Source organism: Mixophyes fleayi, chromosome 2 (assembly GCF_038048845.1).
Source record: "Mixophyes fleayi isolate aMixFle1 chromosome 2, aMixFle1.hap1, whole genome shotgun sequence".
NCBI classification, from domain to species: Eukaryota; Metazoa; Chordata; class Amphibia; order Anura; family Limnodynastidae; genus Mixophyes; species Mixophyes fleayi.
The window spans coordinates 157,386,299-157,406,565 of NC_134403.1; the positions used below are offsets into that span (position 1 = coordinate 157,386,299).

The window sequence follows — 20,267 nt, forward strand, 5'->3', positions numbered from 1 at the left end:
GCCCGTGTTCATGACTAGTGGTCCAGCTTCACCCAAGGATTTAAGCCCTCCTCCTCCCCCCCCCCTACAAAAAATTTAAGAGAGTTATGCTGTCAGCAACAACAACAAAACAGCAAAGAACTCTGCCTTCTAAACAGATGACATCACAAATCCCCAAGGCGAGTCCAAGGGTGTTGGCCTGACCTTCCCATCACTGTACGGGAAGAGGTGACTCCATCCAGCATTTGCAGCACGCCCTCTGCATATGCTGGAAGGATCACCCACAGTCCAGTTACAGATTTGGCTAATGAGGTGTGAATGTTGTACACCGGGAGGAGGATATTGATGTAGCTGGCGCTGAGGAGGATGTTGATGATTATGATGCAGACAGATACCAAATTGCCTTTCTCAATTTCTATTTATATTCTAGATTATATAACGGCTGAATAGTTTTCTATTTTACTCCGGGGATCTGATGCAGACAGATACTAAACAGCCTTTGTCCGTTTCTTTGTATATTTGAATTTTTAGTTCTACAGTCTATGCAGGCTGCTTTTTTTATATTCAACTACAAGTGTAGGGCGGGAGGGGGGCATAGATAGCCACCAAAGTAACGTGGTCCATTTAATTTCACTTTCTAGCTCCACAGTCTGTGCAGCCTGCTTTTTTTATCTTCAAAGTATTTACAAGCCTTGCAATCTAAATTAACTAGAGGTAGTGACGTGCTAGAACTCTATATGCTGCAGAGGATGGAGGAGCATCAAAAGGCCATTCAAGCCTACACAGCCACCTACGACATAGGAAAAGGAGTGGGGATGCGCCTGAGTCAAGCGCACTGGAGAATGATTTCTGTGTTGTGCAAGGTTCTGCAGCCATTTGAACTTGCCACACGAGAAGTCAGTTCCGACACTGCCAGCTTGAGTCAGGTGATTCCCCTGATCAGGCTTTTGCAGAAGCAGCTGGAGAAAGTGAGGGAGGATCTGGTAAACCATTGCGATTCCACCAAGCATGTAGCTCTTGTGGATGAAGCCCTTCGTACGTTTTGCCAGGATCCGAGGGTGGTCAGTCTTTTAAAGTCAGAGGAATACATTCTGCCCACCGTTCTCGATCCTCGGTTTAAAGTGTATGTTGTGTCTCTGTTTCTGGCGGACACAAGTCTACAGCGGTGCAAAGACCTGCTGGTCAGGAGATTGTCCTCTGAAGAGGACCGTGACATGCCACCAGCTCCACCTTCATTTTCATCACTGTTTGTGCAGTTCCAAAAAAGAGGAACTGCCATTTCTAGTACTACATTCTTTCTTTCTCTATTTAAAAGAAACTAAATAACTGCCATTTCTAGTACTACCTTCTTTCTTTCTATATTTAAAACAAAAAAAAAAACTGTCATTTCTATTACTACGTTAATTGTTTGTGCAGTCACAAAAAAGAGGAACTGCGCCCTTAACTGCTATGTTGGTTTTAGACGTCCATCCGGTGTCCGCTATCTGTTCCCTGGAATTCTGACCAGTTGAGGGTGTATTTATTATATTGTGGCCCCGGAATCAAATTGGGTACCGGGGCCACCCCACTACGCAATCCAGATACTTGTTTTGTGGAATTCTGACCAGTTGAGGGTGTATTAATTATATTGTGGCCCCAGTATCAAATTGGGTACCGGGGCCACCCCACTACGCAGTCCAGATTTTTTTTTTGGGGAATTAAGACCCGTGGAGGGTTTTTTATTAATTATATTGTGGTGACCACTCCTCTATGCAGTCCAGGTACATTTTTTGGTGCGATTCATACCAGTTGATGGTTTTCTTATTATATTGTGGTGACCACTCCTCTACGCAATCCAGATACATTTATTGGTGCGAATCATACAAGTTCAGGGTTTTTAAATTATATTGTGGTGACCACTCCTCTACGCAGTCCAGGTACATTTTTTGGTGCGATTCATACCAGTTGATGGTTTTCTTATTATATTGTGGTGACCACTCCTCTACGCAATCCAGATACATTTATTGGTGTGAATCATACAAGTTCAGGGTTTTTAAATTATATTGTGGTGACCACTCCTCTACGCAGTCCAGGTACATTTTTTGGTGCGATTCATACCAGTTGATGGTTTTCTTATTATATTGTGGTGACCACTCCTCTACGCAGTCCAGGTACATTTTTTGGTGCGATTCCTACCAGTTGATGGTTTTCTTATTATATTGTGGTGACCACTCCTCTACGCAGTCCAGATACATTTATTGGTGCGAATCATACAAGTTCAGGGTTTTTAAATTATATTGGGGTGACCACTCCTCTACGCAGTCCAGGTATATTTTTTGGTGCGATTCATACCAGTTGATGGTTTTCTTATTATATTGTGGTGACCACTCCTCTACGCAGTCCAGGTACATTTTTTGGTGCGATTCATACCAGTTGATGGTTTTCTTATTATATTGTGGTGACCACTTCTCTACGCAGTCCAGATACATTTATTGGTACGAATCATACAAGTTCAGGGTTTTTAAATTATATTGTGGTGACCACTCCTCTACGCAGTTCAGGTACATTTTTTGGTGCGATTCATACCAGTTGATGGTTTTCTTATTATATTGTGGTGACCACTCCTCTACGCAGTCCAGATACATTTATTGGTGCGAATCATACAAGTTCAGGGTTTTTAAATTATATTGTGGTGACCACTCCTTTACGCAGTCCAGGTATATTTTTTGGTGCGATTCGAAGGAAGGAACGGCTTAGGCCCTGGCCCGTGTTCATGACTAGTGGTCCAGCTTCACCCAAGGATTTAAGCCCTCCTCCTCCCCCCCCTACAAAAAATTTAAGAGAGTTATGCTGTCAGCAACAACAACAAAACAGCAAAGAACTCTGCCTTCTAAACAGATGACATCACAAATCCCCAAGGCGAGTCCAAGGGTGTTGGCGGTTGTGAAGCCTGACCTTCCCATCACTGTACGGGAAGAGGTGACTCCATCCAGCATTTGCAGCACGCCCTCTGCATATGCTGGAAGGATCACCCACAGTCCAGTTACAGATTTGGCTAATGAAGGTGTGAATGTTGTACACCGGGAGGAGGATATTGATGTAGCTGGCGCTGAGGAGGATGTTGATGATTATGATGCAGACAGATACCAAATTGCCTTTCTCAATTTCTATTTATATTCTAGATTATATAACGGCTGAATAGTTTTCTATTTTACTCCGGGGATCTGATGCAGACAGATACTAAACAGCCTTTGTCCATTTCTTTGTATATTTGAATTTTTAGTTCTACAGTCTATGCAGGCTGCTTTTTTTATATTCAACTACAAGTGTAGGGCGGGGGGGGGGGAGCATAGATAGCCACCAAAGTAACGTGGTCCATTTAATTTCACTTTCTAGCTCCACAGTCTGTGCAGCCTACCAGTTGATGGTTTTCTTATTATATTGTGGTGACCACTCCTCTACGCAGTCCAGATACATTTATTGGTGCGAATCATACAAGTTCAGGGTTTTTAAATTATATTGTGGTGACCACTCCTCTACGCAGTCCAGGTACATTTTTTGGTGCGATTCATACCAGTTGATGGTTTTCTTATTATATTGTGGGGACCACTCCACTACGCAGTCCAGAAAGATACCTTGTTGCAACGTTTTGGAGTAATAACAATATTGTGAGGTGTTCAGAATACACTGTAAATTAGTGGAAATGATTGTTATTGAATGTTCTTGAGGTTAATAATAGCGTAGAAGTGAAAATAAGCCCAAAAACTTGATTTTTGAACTTTTTATGCTTTTTTAAAAAAAAATCCGAATCCAAAACCTTTTGGCAGGTGTTTTGCGAAACAAATTCGAACCCAAAACATCAAGAAAATCCGAATCCAAAACACAAAACATGAGACACCAAAAGTCGCCGGTGCACATCCCTAATATATATATATAATATTAGTGAATTCATTCAAAAGTGACTAAAAGGAAATTGGCGTTCACTGCAACAAAGAACTTCTTTTATAATCAGTAGACTACAGTTCCTACAGCTGCTCACCTACAAAGTGATTTGGACAATCAGTTTTGTTGTTTTCTACTAAACTGGTCCTAATTTGCTGCATGTTTGTGACCAAAATGACCAGTACCAGCAATCAATATCTGATCAAGCTCCACCAGATGGTGATCACCACTCGAGGAAAAACTGGTCAGCCATTAATCAGGATCTGCCAGTGTGTGCAGTCATTGTCTGCTCGCTTCAACTGGGTGCCATTTGTTATAGAATTTGGCCTAAGTGCCAAGCAACCAGGTACTTCCAATGTGGTCACCATCTGAGTGCCTACACTGGACACAGATTGACTGTACTTCCTGTACAAAGTCACATTAATACTTGTAAAACATAATATGATAGATTGTCTAGTTGGCTTTCTTATTAAATAGAATTTTTTTTGTAATTATAACTTCATTCCAAAGCTACATTGAATAGGGATATGAATTAAGGTTTTCTAAATTTTGGGGTTTTTGCAAACGCAAATTGTATTGATTTTTTCTCTCCCATTTTAGATATATGAAACTCAAAATAAAGGCACGTGGATTACAAGTGAGAGGGAAAAGAGAAGTTAAACAATTTGAAAGAGAAAACATGTTATATAGGTAAACATAAAGTTAATTTTTGGCGACTGACTGTAAAATAAACCAGTATTATTTAGATTGAAAAGAAGTATACAAAGGTAAACTGGATTGTACTATATTACTTCTTCATTAATCATCTGTAATTTCTATTACTTTTACTATACAGACATTAGTATTAGCTTTAAAGTAACACTCAAACCTCGTAATTAAATACTAGGAACTGTTTCATATCTCTCTAATCAAGCTGTTGTTACATGATTGTGACCTTACTCACACCATGTACATATAACCTGACAGTCCTTTTCGCAATGATTAATGCTAGCTTTCAGTTTCCTGATTGGAAATGCTTTCACTACTTCAGAGCCCTGGAGATTAACTTTCAGCAATCTAAAGTTCTTCTAAGTTATCAGAATACATTTACATTCACTGTTTGTTTTCTATAACATGATCAATCTATTATATGAACAATATTTTCATCATTGCATTTAGAGTTTTTATACACTTACATGCATACTTTATCTGTGTAGTCAGAAGCATAGCTCTTATCTAGAAATAGTGTTGTGATTTTATGTTCATAATAAAACACAGTTCTCTTTAATAAACTTTATTTAAACATGGCACCATCTAATGAACCACGGCTGAAGTTGCAGCTAAACAATGAGACACATGGTTCCATCATACAAACAACCTCTCTCCCATGTGAAATTTCTCCCATGGCAACTATTCCTAAATCAGAGCACCGAGACATAGGCAGCAATGAGTGTAATCTGACAAGTTTTCGTGCAGCAATAGTTGCCATGGGTAAAATTTCATAATATATATATATATATATATATATATATATATATATACACACACACACACAAGTTAACCCGTGCATGATACTCATGCATTCTAGTCAAATCAAGCTACTTAAGGTGTTAAAAAGGTTCTTGTCATGCATTTGGGCCATAGCCCAGGCCTCAACCACCAACCACTCCCCACTGTCACCCCCGGCAACCACCAACCACTCCCCACTGTCACCCCCGGCAACCACCAACCACTCCCAACTGTCACTTCTCCTTCAAGAAATATATATATATTTTTTTAAAAATCTTTATAAACACTTTTAACAATTAACAAATTAAATTAACAAATTAAAAACATCTTAGTATACCAAATTTCATCCCTTTCTGAATTTTTTTTCCACACACACTAAGAATTTAGTAGGTCAGTGTATAACTCCGCCCAGCAGGTGGCGCTGCAGCTTGGTTTTATTTTTTTCCACACACACACAGACAGACTAACACACGCCACTAGACATTTATATTATATATATATATATATATATATATATATATATATATAAATTCAATGCTGCTTCGTTAAACCACTATCCTTAACTCTGCCAGATGCAGTGTATTATTAATGTTGCAAATATTAGATAGAACAACAGTCCATCAGTAGATGGAAATATATTGCTCGTTTTGGTTTATTGTTATGCTATTCACATTACTAAATAGATACAGAATGTGACGTGTTCGATTTAAGCAGTCCAAGGAGTATATTTCCTAAACTACAAGTTTGAAAAAGTGGAGATCTTGCGCATAGCAACCAGATTCCAGCTGTCATTTTGTAAAATGCACTAAATAAATGAAAGCAAGTATCTGATTGGTTGCTATAGGCAACATCTCCACATTTTCAAACCCGCAAGTTTAGTAAATATACCCCCAAATATATATAAAAAATACTTACCTTTTCATTGGTGAATATAATTGTGCAGTAGCGTTTTCCAAGATCAAATGGAAGAAAATTAACTTGCAAGTTAGCAGACATGGCTTCTTTTAAGACAATAGAGTTTACTGGACAAAAAAATTGACGTTTTAAAGTTGACTGGTATTCTGTAAGGATAATACATATAAATTTATCTGTTATAACAACAAATACTACAGTAGTATATTAAAAAAATTCATGATATAACACGTTTAATTATAAAAATAGCAAGTAATACAAATAAATGACTTTTTTTTAATAATAACATAATGTGCCTTTATCAAAATCCAAATATAGAACATAGGAGACATCACTCCATTGACAATATCCATCTTCTGTTCTAAAATATTATTTATATGGTGAATACAATGCAATGTAGTACGATACATAGATTTTTTTTAGGGGTTTTCCTGACCAACTTAGCTTATAGACTATATGTATCATGCCTGAAAGACAGGGAGACAAATTACTTCTCCAAGGTCACAAACAGCTGACAATGGGATTTGAAACCTGGATCTATCAATGTCATTGTTAGTCAATCCATTTAATCACTGCATTACTCTTTGTCTAATGAAATGGTATGGACTGCTTGCTAGGGGAGGTCTATTGTGCTTGAGGAGATACTGGAGGTGGAAGGTGACATTGCCAATGTTTGTTTAATGCAAATGGATTTATATAAAATAGTCACTAGTAACAACTACAAATATTTACATTTGAATGCAAAAGTTTGAAATCACTATGAAGTCTTTCAAAAACAAAGATATTTCTTAATGTTACAAATTACTGTTACTGCTTGAAATGACTGATTCATAATCTACTATTCACATGTGACTGCATAGCCCCATTTTCAGCAGCCATTATTCTAGTGTCCTACTTCTGGGTTCAAATTGGCAAAATAAAACTGCTTTCTCAAGAAACATGTCATTGTTCTTTTTAGAAATGAAAGATATTCCATGCGTCACATTGCCAAAAAGCTGAAAAATGGATCTAGCCAGGAAATAAAATGAAACGGAGAGCCCAGATGAACAACTGCACAGGACGATAAGTACATCAGGGTCTGCAGTTTTGGAAATGGATGCCTTACAGGTCCTTATTGGCTGCTTCCTTAAATAGTACACGTCAAATACCAGTGTCATCTGGAATAGTAAAGAGACATCTCTGGGATGCTGGCATTATAGGCAGAGTTGCAAAAAATATATTTTAAACTGGCAATAATGAAAAAAAAGTTTAAAATGGGCAAAAGAACACAGACATTGGATGGAGGGTGACTGGAAAGAGTATTATGGATTGATGAGTCTAAGTTTAAGGTGTTTGGCTCTAAAAGGAGAACATATGTAGACATACAGCAAATGAAAGGATGCTTGAAGAGTGCTTGATGCCTTCTATCAAGCATGGCGGAGGAAATGTAATGGTATGGGACTGTTTTGGTGCTGGTAAGGTGTGAGATTTACACAGAGTGCAGGGAATAATGAACCAGAAAGTTTGCCACTCTATTTTACAACATCCCTGTTGTCAGCACTTGATTGGTGCATATTTCAGCATGCGCTAGACAACAATCCTAAGCATACTTCTAAGCTATGCAAAAATTATTTGGTGAGGAAATAGGGAGCCCGAGTCTATGATGGATTGTCCGGCACAATCTCCAGATCTCAACACTATTGACCTTCTACGGGATAAGCTTGACTGTGAGCTCAGGGGAAAATACCCTACAAGCCAGTCGCACCTCTGGGAAGAGCTACGAAATCATGGGTACAGATTTCCCCCTGAATATCTTAAACTGACAGCTAGAATGCCAAATGTCTGCAAAACTGGAATTACTGCAAATGGAAGATTCTTTGATGAATGTACAGTTTGATAATGCCAAAACGTATTATTTTTATTTAAGAAAACTGTTCTATTTATCAATGTACTGACTACAATTTCAAGTCAATTTAATTGTACCTTGATAAAAAAAATAAAAAAAAATTATCAATTCTATCAAAAACCAAGCAATTTCTTAGTGATTCCAAACTTTTGCACATTAGTGTATGCAATCAGATACAATATTTGACTTAAAGCTGCAATCAGGTAGGATATATATTTCCTTAGGCACAACATTCTTTTTGTCCATGTATATAGAAGTATATAACAGTGCCTAAATGAATGTAAACCTGTTGTTATTGTATGGGAATTCTTAGATATACATGCTATTTTGGAAGTGCTTGTAATATTAATGTTGTGGCCCTTTAATGAGCTACTATAAACTGTTTGGATGAAGGGGGTTATTAAGAAAGATACTCTAAAAGCAACCTGAAAGCAGAAAATATAAATTATAGTCTAATACAAGTAGCACACATAATATAGTCAAAAATACACTTGCAATATGGCATCATGCTATCATATATCTTACACTTTTATATTTATTGTGTCTCCACTAAATTATGCAAACCAGTATAAATCCTAATATTTATGAAAACACTCCGCTCTTTTTAACAATATCAAATATTCTAGCATATGATTATATTAGTTGTAATCTATTTAATGTCTTGTCTTTAGATATTCTTATTTACCTCTGAGAGTCAAACGTCCCAGACATGTTTTGTTTTGTTTTTTATTAATAAAGTTCAGGCTTCGCAAATTGTCAAAAGTTACCTCAGTGTATAAAAATGAATACTAAACACTACAAAGCTTCATGGCATGGGGTATGTAACTGTGTGTTAGGCCTGCAGGAACATGGACAGACCTGGTCCAGAAAGCATGCCTTTCATTCAGGGTTTTAGTTTTGAACCACAGAGTGTGTCGTTACCTCCAGTGGAAGGAACAGCTTTGGCTGTGTGGCAATGGTAATATTTTGAGACCAATGAAAGGAAGATATTCCACAAGGAAAAATTTTGAGGTGGTCAAAGAAATGCTGCAGGTGAAAAGCTTGGGACTAGTAGGACAGCCAAAGATGTGACAGCTTCTAAAGGTCTCCTATATCCAGGGCTGAAAGAATAGTAATCCTGAAACACTTACATGCTCATAATGAAACCTGTCTAAGTATATATAAACATGCCATGAGAGAATGCACCTTTAAATTTGAATTAATTTGCAGCCAGCTTTACACATATTTATGTTACTGTCATAGCATTGAAAAAGATACAAATCTGACTGGTACTTAATTCTTTGAGAAACCTCCACATATTCACTGATCAGGAGGGAATAATCACATGCTAAAATAACTCCATGCAATCTCAATTGAGAAGGTTCTATGTCATAACCACTTAGCATCACCCTGAGGCACCCAGCGACATCTGACTTACTTGTATGCTAGGATAGGAGGGCTTCATAAAATTACATACAGTTGGATGTTTAATGCTTTAGCACCTCGCTATCTTTAAATTTGATGTTATAGCTACAATTTAATTGTATTTTAATCTGATTAAATTATTACACTAGCATGTTAAATAGCTCTGCTGTCAAACGTGTCAGGTTGTAGTATTGTCATTCTGTTATACACTCTGAAACACTAAACTTTATTCATTATTTGCGTCTCTCAAAAGAATGCTAAACATTACTTAAAATGTAAAAAAATAGTAACACAATGATAACTGGGTGAATAACCTAAACTAAATATCCATTTCCAATAAAGTAGCATAATGTTCCTGTATATGTTGCAGTCTACTAAATGTGATTATTATTATCATCATCATCATCAACATTATACATATTTAACCCTCATAATCAACAAGGAAGCACAGAGAAATACATAACACAAAAGATATAGAGATGCTAGTTTTACCATATGGTAATGTGGAATTTCTTGGTTAGCCATTCTAATATTCTTAAATAAAAATGGATGCACCTTACAACATTCAAAAATGACAACAAATTCGATTAGAAAACAGATTATATTATCATTATAAAATCATCAGCAATGTCTGGTATTAAGTGAACATATGATTTACTAATGTATTAATGCAGTGATTAATTCATTTAAGATTTTGTAAGGTATTTTGTTATTAATTACAATGTGTGTTTATTGGAAAACTATTAAACTGGTCCTGGTTTAATGTGAAGAAGGTTTCTTTATAGATTGAAAGGGCATTGACCATAGCAGAAAATCTAAAAGATCTGCTTAGTCTGGTAGAAACTATACCATACCTTGATTGTTTGTGTCACAAATCAGCCTGTGAAGATCATGTTCTACGGAGCTGTCAATGTAAGAAACAAGTCATATTTCACAGTTAGACATAATCCAATGATCTTTGATTCTGTTATCTGCCACCTCATCTAAACAATGTGAACCCTGACCAAATGGTACCCCCAAATGACTTGTGTTTCTCCCTCCCACCTATGACAACAACCTGTTTTGCTACAGAATTCAGTAGATATAGGAAACAGTCAAGAACGAATCTGACAGCTCAAACACACACAAACACCACAAAAGGGGAAAGAGTAGGAGAACAGGAGGTAAGACATTTTGTATGTTTTCTCATCCATCATGGTGTATTGCGGCTCCAAATTCCTCTTAGGAATGGAGCTATAGCAATGCCATAGGTTTAATGCTTGCCATATACTGTATTGCAAGCCAGTTCTGGCTGAACAATACACTGTATCATACCGGAGAGACAGCTACATGATAAACATGTTAATCATAAGTATTTCGAGATCAATTTGTTGTTAAGGAAGGTAAAGTAACTAAACAATCAGCAATTATGATCAAAACAATTTGTTTGTCTCTACTGTACCAGAACAATTTTTTTTTTATTTTTTAAAGGTTGAATTTCAGTGGTTGTCAGAAGAGCTTCATGTACTAAAGAAACTAGTTATTAGTTATTCACCAAATGCTGAAATATTTTTTTAAGAACTCACTAAAAGTTAATTTCAAATTAAAAATGCAGCCTATATTGTCACTTTGTTACATCATGGTCTTATTTTTGTGCGAATACAGCCATCAATACATGGACAAGCATGGATTTCCAGACTTCTGGGCTGTGGAGCACTTATGGGGTGCCACTGCTGGGTAACAGAGGTTGAAAAGATACCTTCCTGCAAAAGGACTTCATTTTCTCATGTTCTCAGTGTGGTATAAATCAGGCCCCAGTGTCACGTGTTTCACAGGAATATCACTGACTGGTGTTGGCGCTACAATGCTGGGAGGCACGGAGTCTAACACACCTCCGGTGTTCACCAGGGACCCCCGCAAGGAGGTATGGACTTCGCTGCGTGAAGTGCACAGGTCGCGGTTCTCCCAGATAGTCACCAGTGCAATGAATGAAGTGTAGTCAGACAGGCCGAGTTGCGACCAGGGAATCGCAGTACCACGGAGTATAGGCAAAGAGTAGTCAGGAACGGTCCAAGGGTCAAAACCAGATTGGGCGGCGAGGTACAGAGGGAGATCCGGAAGGGTAGCAAAGGAAGCCAAGTATAACACAGGATACAACTAGTAATGCAGGGAAGCTGGAGATAGGTATGAACCAATACTCTGGCACCCTAATGGTGGCAGAGTGATATTAATATAGCGTAGGAGAGGAAATGAAAAGAGGAGTTTCCGGCGATCAGACTCAGCTGAACGCCGGGCTGGCATTCCGTTGCTATGGGGACAAGGCGGCGAATGCGCATGCACGCGCGCCGCGAAGGTCATGTGGGCAGAAGGGCGTCCCATTGCTAGGCAACGGGACGTGATCTGCGATCAGAAGGTGTCCGTCTCCGGCACCCATGGGAGGTGTGGAGACGGCGCCTGACACCCAGCTTGTACTATTAAATAGGACGCTTTCTAACTGTTCCAGCCATACTTTATACAGAAGAAGTGGATCTTAATAAAACTATACAACAGGGACACCTTTTGATTAATGTCATCTAATGATTCATTTAAGACATAAATGTGTAGTATTTTAACAAAAAATGGAAACATTTAAATTAAAGAAGTGTTTGAAAGTGACATCAAGCAGGATTTTGAAGTGATTTTCGTCCTCATTCTTCAATTTGCACTGTTCCTGCATCCCTTGCAAAAGTATCTCTAAATAAGGCCCAATATGTTTTTGGTGTCACCTGTGCTTAAAAAAATGTCCAGGACCTAAACAAAGATGTTTCAACATGTGGTATGCATCACCCAAGGGTTATCTCATATAAATTTGAAGGGCGTCTCTAACTGTTATATTTTACTTAAAAAGACAGTTTCATATAGTGGCAAAATAAATATATAAAGAATAAGGAAGAAGGGGAATGTTTAAAGATGTTTGAACATTTAAAGAGATATGGGGCTGGTTTACCAAATGTATGTTCAGTAAGGGATACTTGGCAAATATTTGCCCTCATAAGTGGGTACATAATAATAGAAAGTAATATTGAGAAAGTCAGCCCTGACAACAGGGTCTACTCCCAGCTGCTAGTGTTAGAAAAATGCTATTCAGGCTATGTGGATCCTTTCCATATAATACAGATTTGTACAAGATAATCACATTTAACATAGTAGTATAAACCATGTTTGCAGGAAAAGCAGCTGGGAAACCTCTGATATAATCACTTGTCAGTCTGGATCAGTCTTTAGAAGATAGAATGACATATTTTTATATGCTATTATAATAATTAACTATACACCTCTACATACAGAACATGATATTTAAAGTAAAAATGCCAATGAAATAAACAATAGGACTATGCACATGGAGATTTTATAGTAAATATCTTTGTAGAAAATAATGACTGCAATATTTGCTGTGGAGAATATTATCTAGTGTCTAACACTGGCAAAAGCAGAAAATGCACTTTTGATATCCATGACCCAAAAGGATATTTTTCAAATCTATTTCTAAACACCTACTTGGGAAAAATTCAAAATGAATTATTGCTCTCAATATAGTACTTCAAGCTAGATCATGAACAACAGTGAATTACTCAGAATTACAACTACAATAAAAATGATGGTTACTGTATAACCAACTATACCTTTCAAATTCTCAGCTTTGCAAACAAACAAAATGGTGTGGCTATAAATAAATATATTTAAAAAAATACAAATAATTCACTAAAATATAAGTGAAAAGACATTACAAGCTGGCACCATATTTTTTTTACATTATCAATTTTATATTAGTGTTATATCTAACAGAATAATACTATGTGTGCTTTATATACAGGCAATTTGTGCAAGGATTTTGTGTTATTGGTTACGGTAGAGTTAACTACAGGATGCTGTTTTGAATAAAGGGAATTTAAGGCTTCAGTTGTGTATTAGGTGGAAGAGATAAAAGCCCAAATAAGACTTTTTAAAATAAGGAACCCTCAATCTGTTTTGATTCAATTCTGAATCCCATTGTTCATATTTCAATTAATGATGTATTGAATTGTATTTATTACTGTTTATAGGTTGACTGATTTATTTTGATTAGGACACAAACCACGGTAGTAAAAACTGATACATAATAATATTTAAAAAATATTAAAAAAATTTTAACAAAGAGTTTATTATTCGTTTGTCTATAAGAGTATTGCAATAAGAAGTTTGTGGAAACACTCTATACAAAATAAATTTTAGCAGCAACTCAGAATAAGAGACCCTGATTTAGTGAGCAGGTTGAAATATATAGGTGTTGTGTAATGGTATACATAGATACTATGGCAAAAGCATGGACACAAAGAGTAAAAAGAGTGTTTGGGGCGAATAAGAATTGAAAAGAGTAGGGGTATTAAACTCTAGAATATACTCTTTACTGTGGGCAGCACAGTGGCCTAGTGGTTAGCACTTCTACCTCACAGCACTGGGGTCATGAGTTTGATTCCCGACCATGGCCTTTTCTGTGTGGAGTTTGTATGTTCTCCCTGTGTTTGCATGGGTTTCCTCCAGGTGCTCCGGTTTCCTCCCACACTCCAAAAACATACTGCTAGGTTAATTGGCTGCTATCAAATATTGACCCTAGTCTGTCTGTCTGTCTCCCTGTCTGTCTATCTCCCTCTTTGTCTGTCTGTGTCTGTGTGAGTGTGTGTCTACATTAGGGAATTTAGACTGTGAGCTCTGATACTCTCATAATGGAAGAAACATATGGTCCCGATGGATAAGGGCCACACCGCTGCATCACTGCATGGTCAACAAGTCTCTGCAATCTATAGTGTTATGTGAATGGGGATTTACCACGACCACCAGTAACATCCATCTAGTTGGAAGGCAGAATTATGTCATGCAAAGGAGGAGGAGCTTCCTTTAAGCTTTGTGACACATCAACAAGGAAGCAGATAGCAGTAATAGTAATAGACATGTCACTGTCTGTCTGTATACCTCCTATCTATCTCTGTATGTCACAAATACCAACTGTCAGTATACAAGTAAAATGTGATGACTAAAAGTATGTCATGCTACATTTATGATTAATATAAACATAACATGCAACACTACTGGTGTGTGCTGTAGTAATATGGAGCCCTCTTTGTCCTCTAGATTTTCATATCACATAAATAAAATCTCAGATAAACAATAAACAATCTGTCATCACTAAATTCTTACAAAATTGGCAGTAAAAATATATGTTCAGGTAATCCTGCTGTTTGTCATGTTAATTCCTTAATGCACCGCCCAAGGGTGAAGAAAAAAAACATATACATGGAGCATGTCATCCCCAGCTGTAGGACCATAGCAGCGCACTCCCTGCTACGGTGGTAGTCATGCCTCTGCCTCTGTGATTCTGTTTCTCTATACGTCATTGTTCTATAAGGAGTCACATCTCCATGCAGTACAACAAGAACTATAGAATGAGTTTCCACAAAGACATAGCAGCCTGCATATGGCGCCTTCTGCCAAATTCATCATAAACTTATGAGATGCCTCAAAATGAATAGTGTACATAACCATATGTAAATTATGTAAAAATTACTATACAGTAGATACTGAAAATGCAAATATTTTGAGTTTTAAATACTGAACTTAAGAAGATTATAATTCAAGTGATTTAATCAGGACATTAGAGGTAATGAGGATTTTTCTCTAAATATAACTAATGGACAGACTTAAACCTTATTTACCCTGTAAATCTGCTTAACATCAATGACATTTGAAACCTTGTTAGCTCAGGAATGGATTTTTTTACCTGCTACAACTTTGCAGATTATAGTGTGTGGGCAGTTTTACTTTTAATGTGGCCATAGTAGTATCACTGGAGTACTGACACAGTAGAAACAGACAGCATATTATATCTTAGTGAAAAGGTATAGATCACTAGTCAAAATGAGAAACAAAATATTCACACCATTAGAAACAACATAAACTCCAGTTGCAGCCAGGGACGTTTGAAACCTGTAAGTGGCCAAGGAAGCTACCGGCATTCTAAAAAGTGGTCAACGGTCAGTGGCAGGCTGGGCACAGGCTGGTATATGCACCCCAGGACGGTCCTATAGTGAACTACCTGGCTCAGCCTTAGCAAGAGTGGACCCAGGCATGGGAAAAGGGTGCACAATGTGATTAGGGAGGAGGGTGCACAGTGTCACGATGATGGAGGGGGCTTAGTGTCATGATGAAGGATTGGGCTTAGTGTCATGATGAAGGATTGGGCAGAGTGTGATGGAGGAGGGTGCAGTGTGATGAAGGTGGCTGCAGTGTGATGATGGAGGGGAAAAAGTGAATTAACTAGTGAAAGGTAATAATAGGAGCAGAAACAGGGATAGAAAGAGAGGATCAAGAGTAAGGTAAGAGTGAGACAAGCAGGATGTGAGGCACAGGGAAGAGCAGGTACAGAGGGAGAAAGGGGGATACCTGTAAAGAAGATAGGGGCACATATGAACAGAGAAATGTAACAGATATTGGAAAGATAAAGGATAACATAGAAGATATAAAATATATTATAGATAGTTTGATTATAATATAGAGCTATGAGGGAAAATATAAGTACACAAAGGAGACAGGAGGGAAAGGTGGAGAGACACAGAGGAAAGGTAATTTAACACAGGAGACGTGGGGGACACAGGCCTTGCATCATTTAATATGTTTTATATTATACTATATAGTGTTAAAATGCATCTCTATCGAAATCCCTGAATCTTCAGGGGGCCTAGGCGGCCCCTTGCCATTCATTTTAAAGTGGAAGTTCCATACCAGCACTTCTAAATTTTCACTTCAACAACTGAAACACATATATACTGCTCTGAACATAAACTAGTGTTTACATATAAAACATATTCCACTGCAAACAGACAAGAACAGATGTGTGAATATAACACATTTCCCAAACACTGGGCTTAGTTTCCTTCTGTTCTAAAGAATACTATGCCTTGTCAGACCTTAATTCTCATTTATTTCAGTTGGAGTTAACTGCTGCTAAAATGTTAGCATCCTTTAAAGCAGACAAGGCACAACACAAGACAAGGCCCATTATTCTGCACATAAAACGCAGATATTGCTCTTCATATAAAACTCCTAGATATTGCTCTGCAAATAGACACACATTACTTTTGCCTTGCTCATAGACCAATGCTGGATGCGTCCAGCCCAAACTCCCCCATTCAGGACAAGAGGAAGACCTAATTAATAAACATTGAAAAAACATTTCTTTCCATTTTTAAAGTGACATACTATAGATATCACACTTCAATGCAGAAATCACAGCTAAGGAGCCCGGAATATGGGGAAACATGTTTATTGCTGGAAGGTACAACCGGATGGTATAGGAATGAGGATTGCAGGGAGATGCAGAAAGCAAATCCCAAGAACAGGTGAACCAGGAGCACAACAGGGAACAGCACAGGGACATGGAACATTAACAACAATAACCAGCAATGTATGCAAGGAGTGGCAGGTATAAATAGAGACACACCCAGGTGCAAGGGATAATTGGAGCAACAAGTTAAGCCCTAGTGATGAAAGGGAAGGCACAATAGCAGCACCTTTGGTGAACAGAGGCACTGCAGATACTACATGAAACATAAGTCCAAAGTCCAGAAGGCAGCAGCTGCCAAGCAATGAGCATGTAATGCAGAGGGCTGTAGGCAGATCCTGACAAGAGGTAATGCTAGTTTAAACTAGCAAGATCAATATAATGATGATTCAATTCAACAATCTAGTGCCAAATGTTCCAAATAGGCAGGCCCGACGCTCCCATTAGGCAACCTTAGGCAGTTGCCTAGGGCGCCGGGACCTGCAGGGCGCCGCTGATATCCCTGAGGAAGCCCATCTTTGGGAGAAACGAGTTGGTAACTTCTTACCATTCCAGTCACCACTTCTCTACATCTCTCCTTTTTGGATTTTTTTCATCCCGCTGCCACTACCGAACATCGAGCTCCGGAGGTCGGGGCGCATGCGCGAACAATTCCAGGACGTAAAGAACGCGACACAAGTACCTGTACTATATGGAACTTCTAGCTGGACAATAGCGGACAGAGTAGACATAATCCTTCCCCTTCTCTACGCTATCGAACTTAGACCCTGCAGCAGCAGTTTGCAATCAACTTTACCTGCGATACAGTGAGTGATCTTTTCATATTTTTTCACACATTTTTGTCTTTGCCGTTTTTTATCATTGGACTGTATTTTTCTGCGGTTCTGGATACTCTCTATGGACTTTTTGGACCTCTCTCCCCCTTTTTCTTGTTTTTTTCCCGAATTTTGGACTGTCCCATTTTTCGTTTTTTCTGTTTATTGTTGTTTTTCATTCATACATACCCTCCTTTGTATCAGTTTTAGTTCCCTTTTCCTTATTGGGTCTGTGAACTGTTTTTAGATTGCTTTCTGCTGGTACAGACCAGGGATGGATCTTCTATGTAAAAATAAATGTTTTTTTGTACTGATTTACATACTTATGCGTCTGGTAATTCTTTTCCATTTACTTTTACTAGGGGTAGGATCCCTCCCCTTGCCACCCTATTACTCTTTAGGCTGCATTTACACCTTATGGGAAGCACGGTCTGTCCCCCATCTATTTCAATTCTATTAAAGAAGAGCCTCCCTGCATCTGCTGACCAGCCTTCAGGATCAAAAACGGTGAGTATATATAATTTAATTTTTTTTTGGGTATTATTAATTATTTTTTTTTTAAAAAAAGGGGTACCCAAAGGCCAATCCATAAAGTGTGGAGGCAAAAAAAATGTTGGGGGTGGGATTTGATTACTATTTTGCACTTTATGCTCTATCTTAGATTTAAAAACTATGGTGGATAAAATAATTATTTTATTACACCTCATGCTCTATATCTGCCTTGCTGCAAGTCAAAAATAGAGCATGACGTGCCAATAAAATAATCATTTTCTCCACCATAGTTTTAAAATCAAATATAGAGTATGACGTGGAAAATAGTCATTTTTACACCATAGAGAAATTACTATTTGCCACCTCATGCTCTATATTTGACTTGCAAAGTATGGGGAGAAATGACTATTTTATTGGCACTTCACGCTCTATATTTGACTTGTAAACTATGGGGTAGAATGTCTACCTCCTATTTTGAAAGTCATATCTGTAGCCCTGCGCCCAGGGCCAGATCAAATCGAAGTGTCGGCAATAGGAATAGAGTGCTCCGTCTCTTCTGCCTGTCACCTCGGACACCCCCCTTCCTTCCCCTACGAAGTATTGCACTCCAGTAATTGTTGCGCTTTCTCCACTAGACTCAAGCGGCATGGACAGATTGTTGCTGAAGAAAGGGTGTGTCTGGCAGATGATCCGAACAAAACCAGGTAAGGCCACTACACTAATAATAAATGTAGATTCCGATTCATTCAGTTAAAAAAAAAAAATTGTGTGTGAGAACCTCGCATTGGCGGGGGCTGAAACTTTGCCTAGGGCACTTACAGACCTAGCATCGGCCCTGCAAATAGGGAATCTCTGATTGCTTTAAAGCCCCAGTAATGCATGCACTAATGGTGTTTTGAGGCTGCTGAATAGAACCCATAAAGTATAAAAAGTTTAGTAGAAAGATAAAAATAATTAAAATAAGAAGAATATCTCTATCTGCAATCATTAGTTCAGTTATGTGGCACTGGACTTTGTTGAGTCTCCAAATGTTCAGATTCCTGTTGATTCTGATTGGCAACCACCAGAACTTGTCCTGTCTTCTGTAGCGAAGACAGCAATGGAGCCAGTGAGGTCAATTGTCAATTCGCCACTGGCTGTGACTTAGGATCGCCGTGTACACACATATATGGATGTAGAAAAAGTGTTAGAGCAATGCATGCCAAATAGTGTAGTTGTATTTGGCATAGACATTAAACTGAAATTTAGATGCTTCTCCTGGACCAGTTTGTACTATATGTGTCACTCACCGGACCGTGAGTGCCTCTTCCCGGACATTTAGGAACCGTGGCCGTCCTCCATCCTGAGGGTCTGCGCATGCGCAGCCCTTTCCTATACTTCAGTGTATGTCCCTTTAACTCAATTGGCAGATCAGGCAACACTCCCTATATTAAGCACCTGTGGTCAACACCACGTTGCCTGATCTTGGAGTCTCATTCCTCATGAGTCTCTGAAGGTGTTCCTGTGTTTCCTCGTGTATTCAGCGCTGCTGATTCCTGTGGTTTCCAAACCACTTCTACCTCTGTGGTTTCCAAACCACTTCTACTACTGTGGTTCCATACCACTTCTACCATCAACTGTATCATCGTGACTGTTTGCTGATTCCTATCCGCTGCCTCCGTGCACTACAGTCTTCTATACCACTTCAACGCTATTATATTCCATTGTGACTGTTTGCTGATTCCTATCCGCTGCCTCCGTGCACTACAGTCTCCTATACCACTTCAACGCTATTATATTCCATAGTGACTGTTTGCTGATTACTATCCGCTGCCTCCGTGCACTACAGCCTTCTCTCCTTATCCACTCACCTGTGCATCATCAAGTCTGTGAGCTGATTCCTAGCCGCTGCCTCCGTGCACTGCAGTCTCCAGCTTGCAACTCGCCTGTGTTCATCATCGTGACTGTGAGCTGATTCCTATCCGCTGCCTCCGTGCACTACAGTCTCCAGCTGGCAACTCGCCTGTGTTCATCATAGTGACTGTGAGCTGATTCCTAT

The 20,267-nt window shown here is 38.5% G+C and overlaps 1 protein-coding gene across 1 annotated transcript in view; it reads right to left on the reverse strand.

Moving 5' to 3' along the window:
* Positions 1-20,267, reverse strand: part of CFAP47 (cilia and flagella associated protein 47) — a 402,255-nt gene that overhangs the window by 210,998 nt on the left and 170,990 nt on the right. The window contains exons 41-42 of the mRNA XM_075200313.1: positions 10,444-10,493; positions 6,304-6,449 (exon numbers count right to left, since the gene is read on the reverse strand). Coding sequence (XP_075056414.1) covers positions 6,304-6,449; positions 10,444-10,493 — 196 coding nt within the window. The remainder of the gene's footprint in view (positions 1-6,303; positions 6,450-10,443; positions 10,494-20,267) is intronic.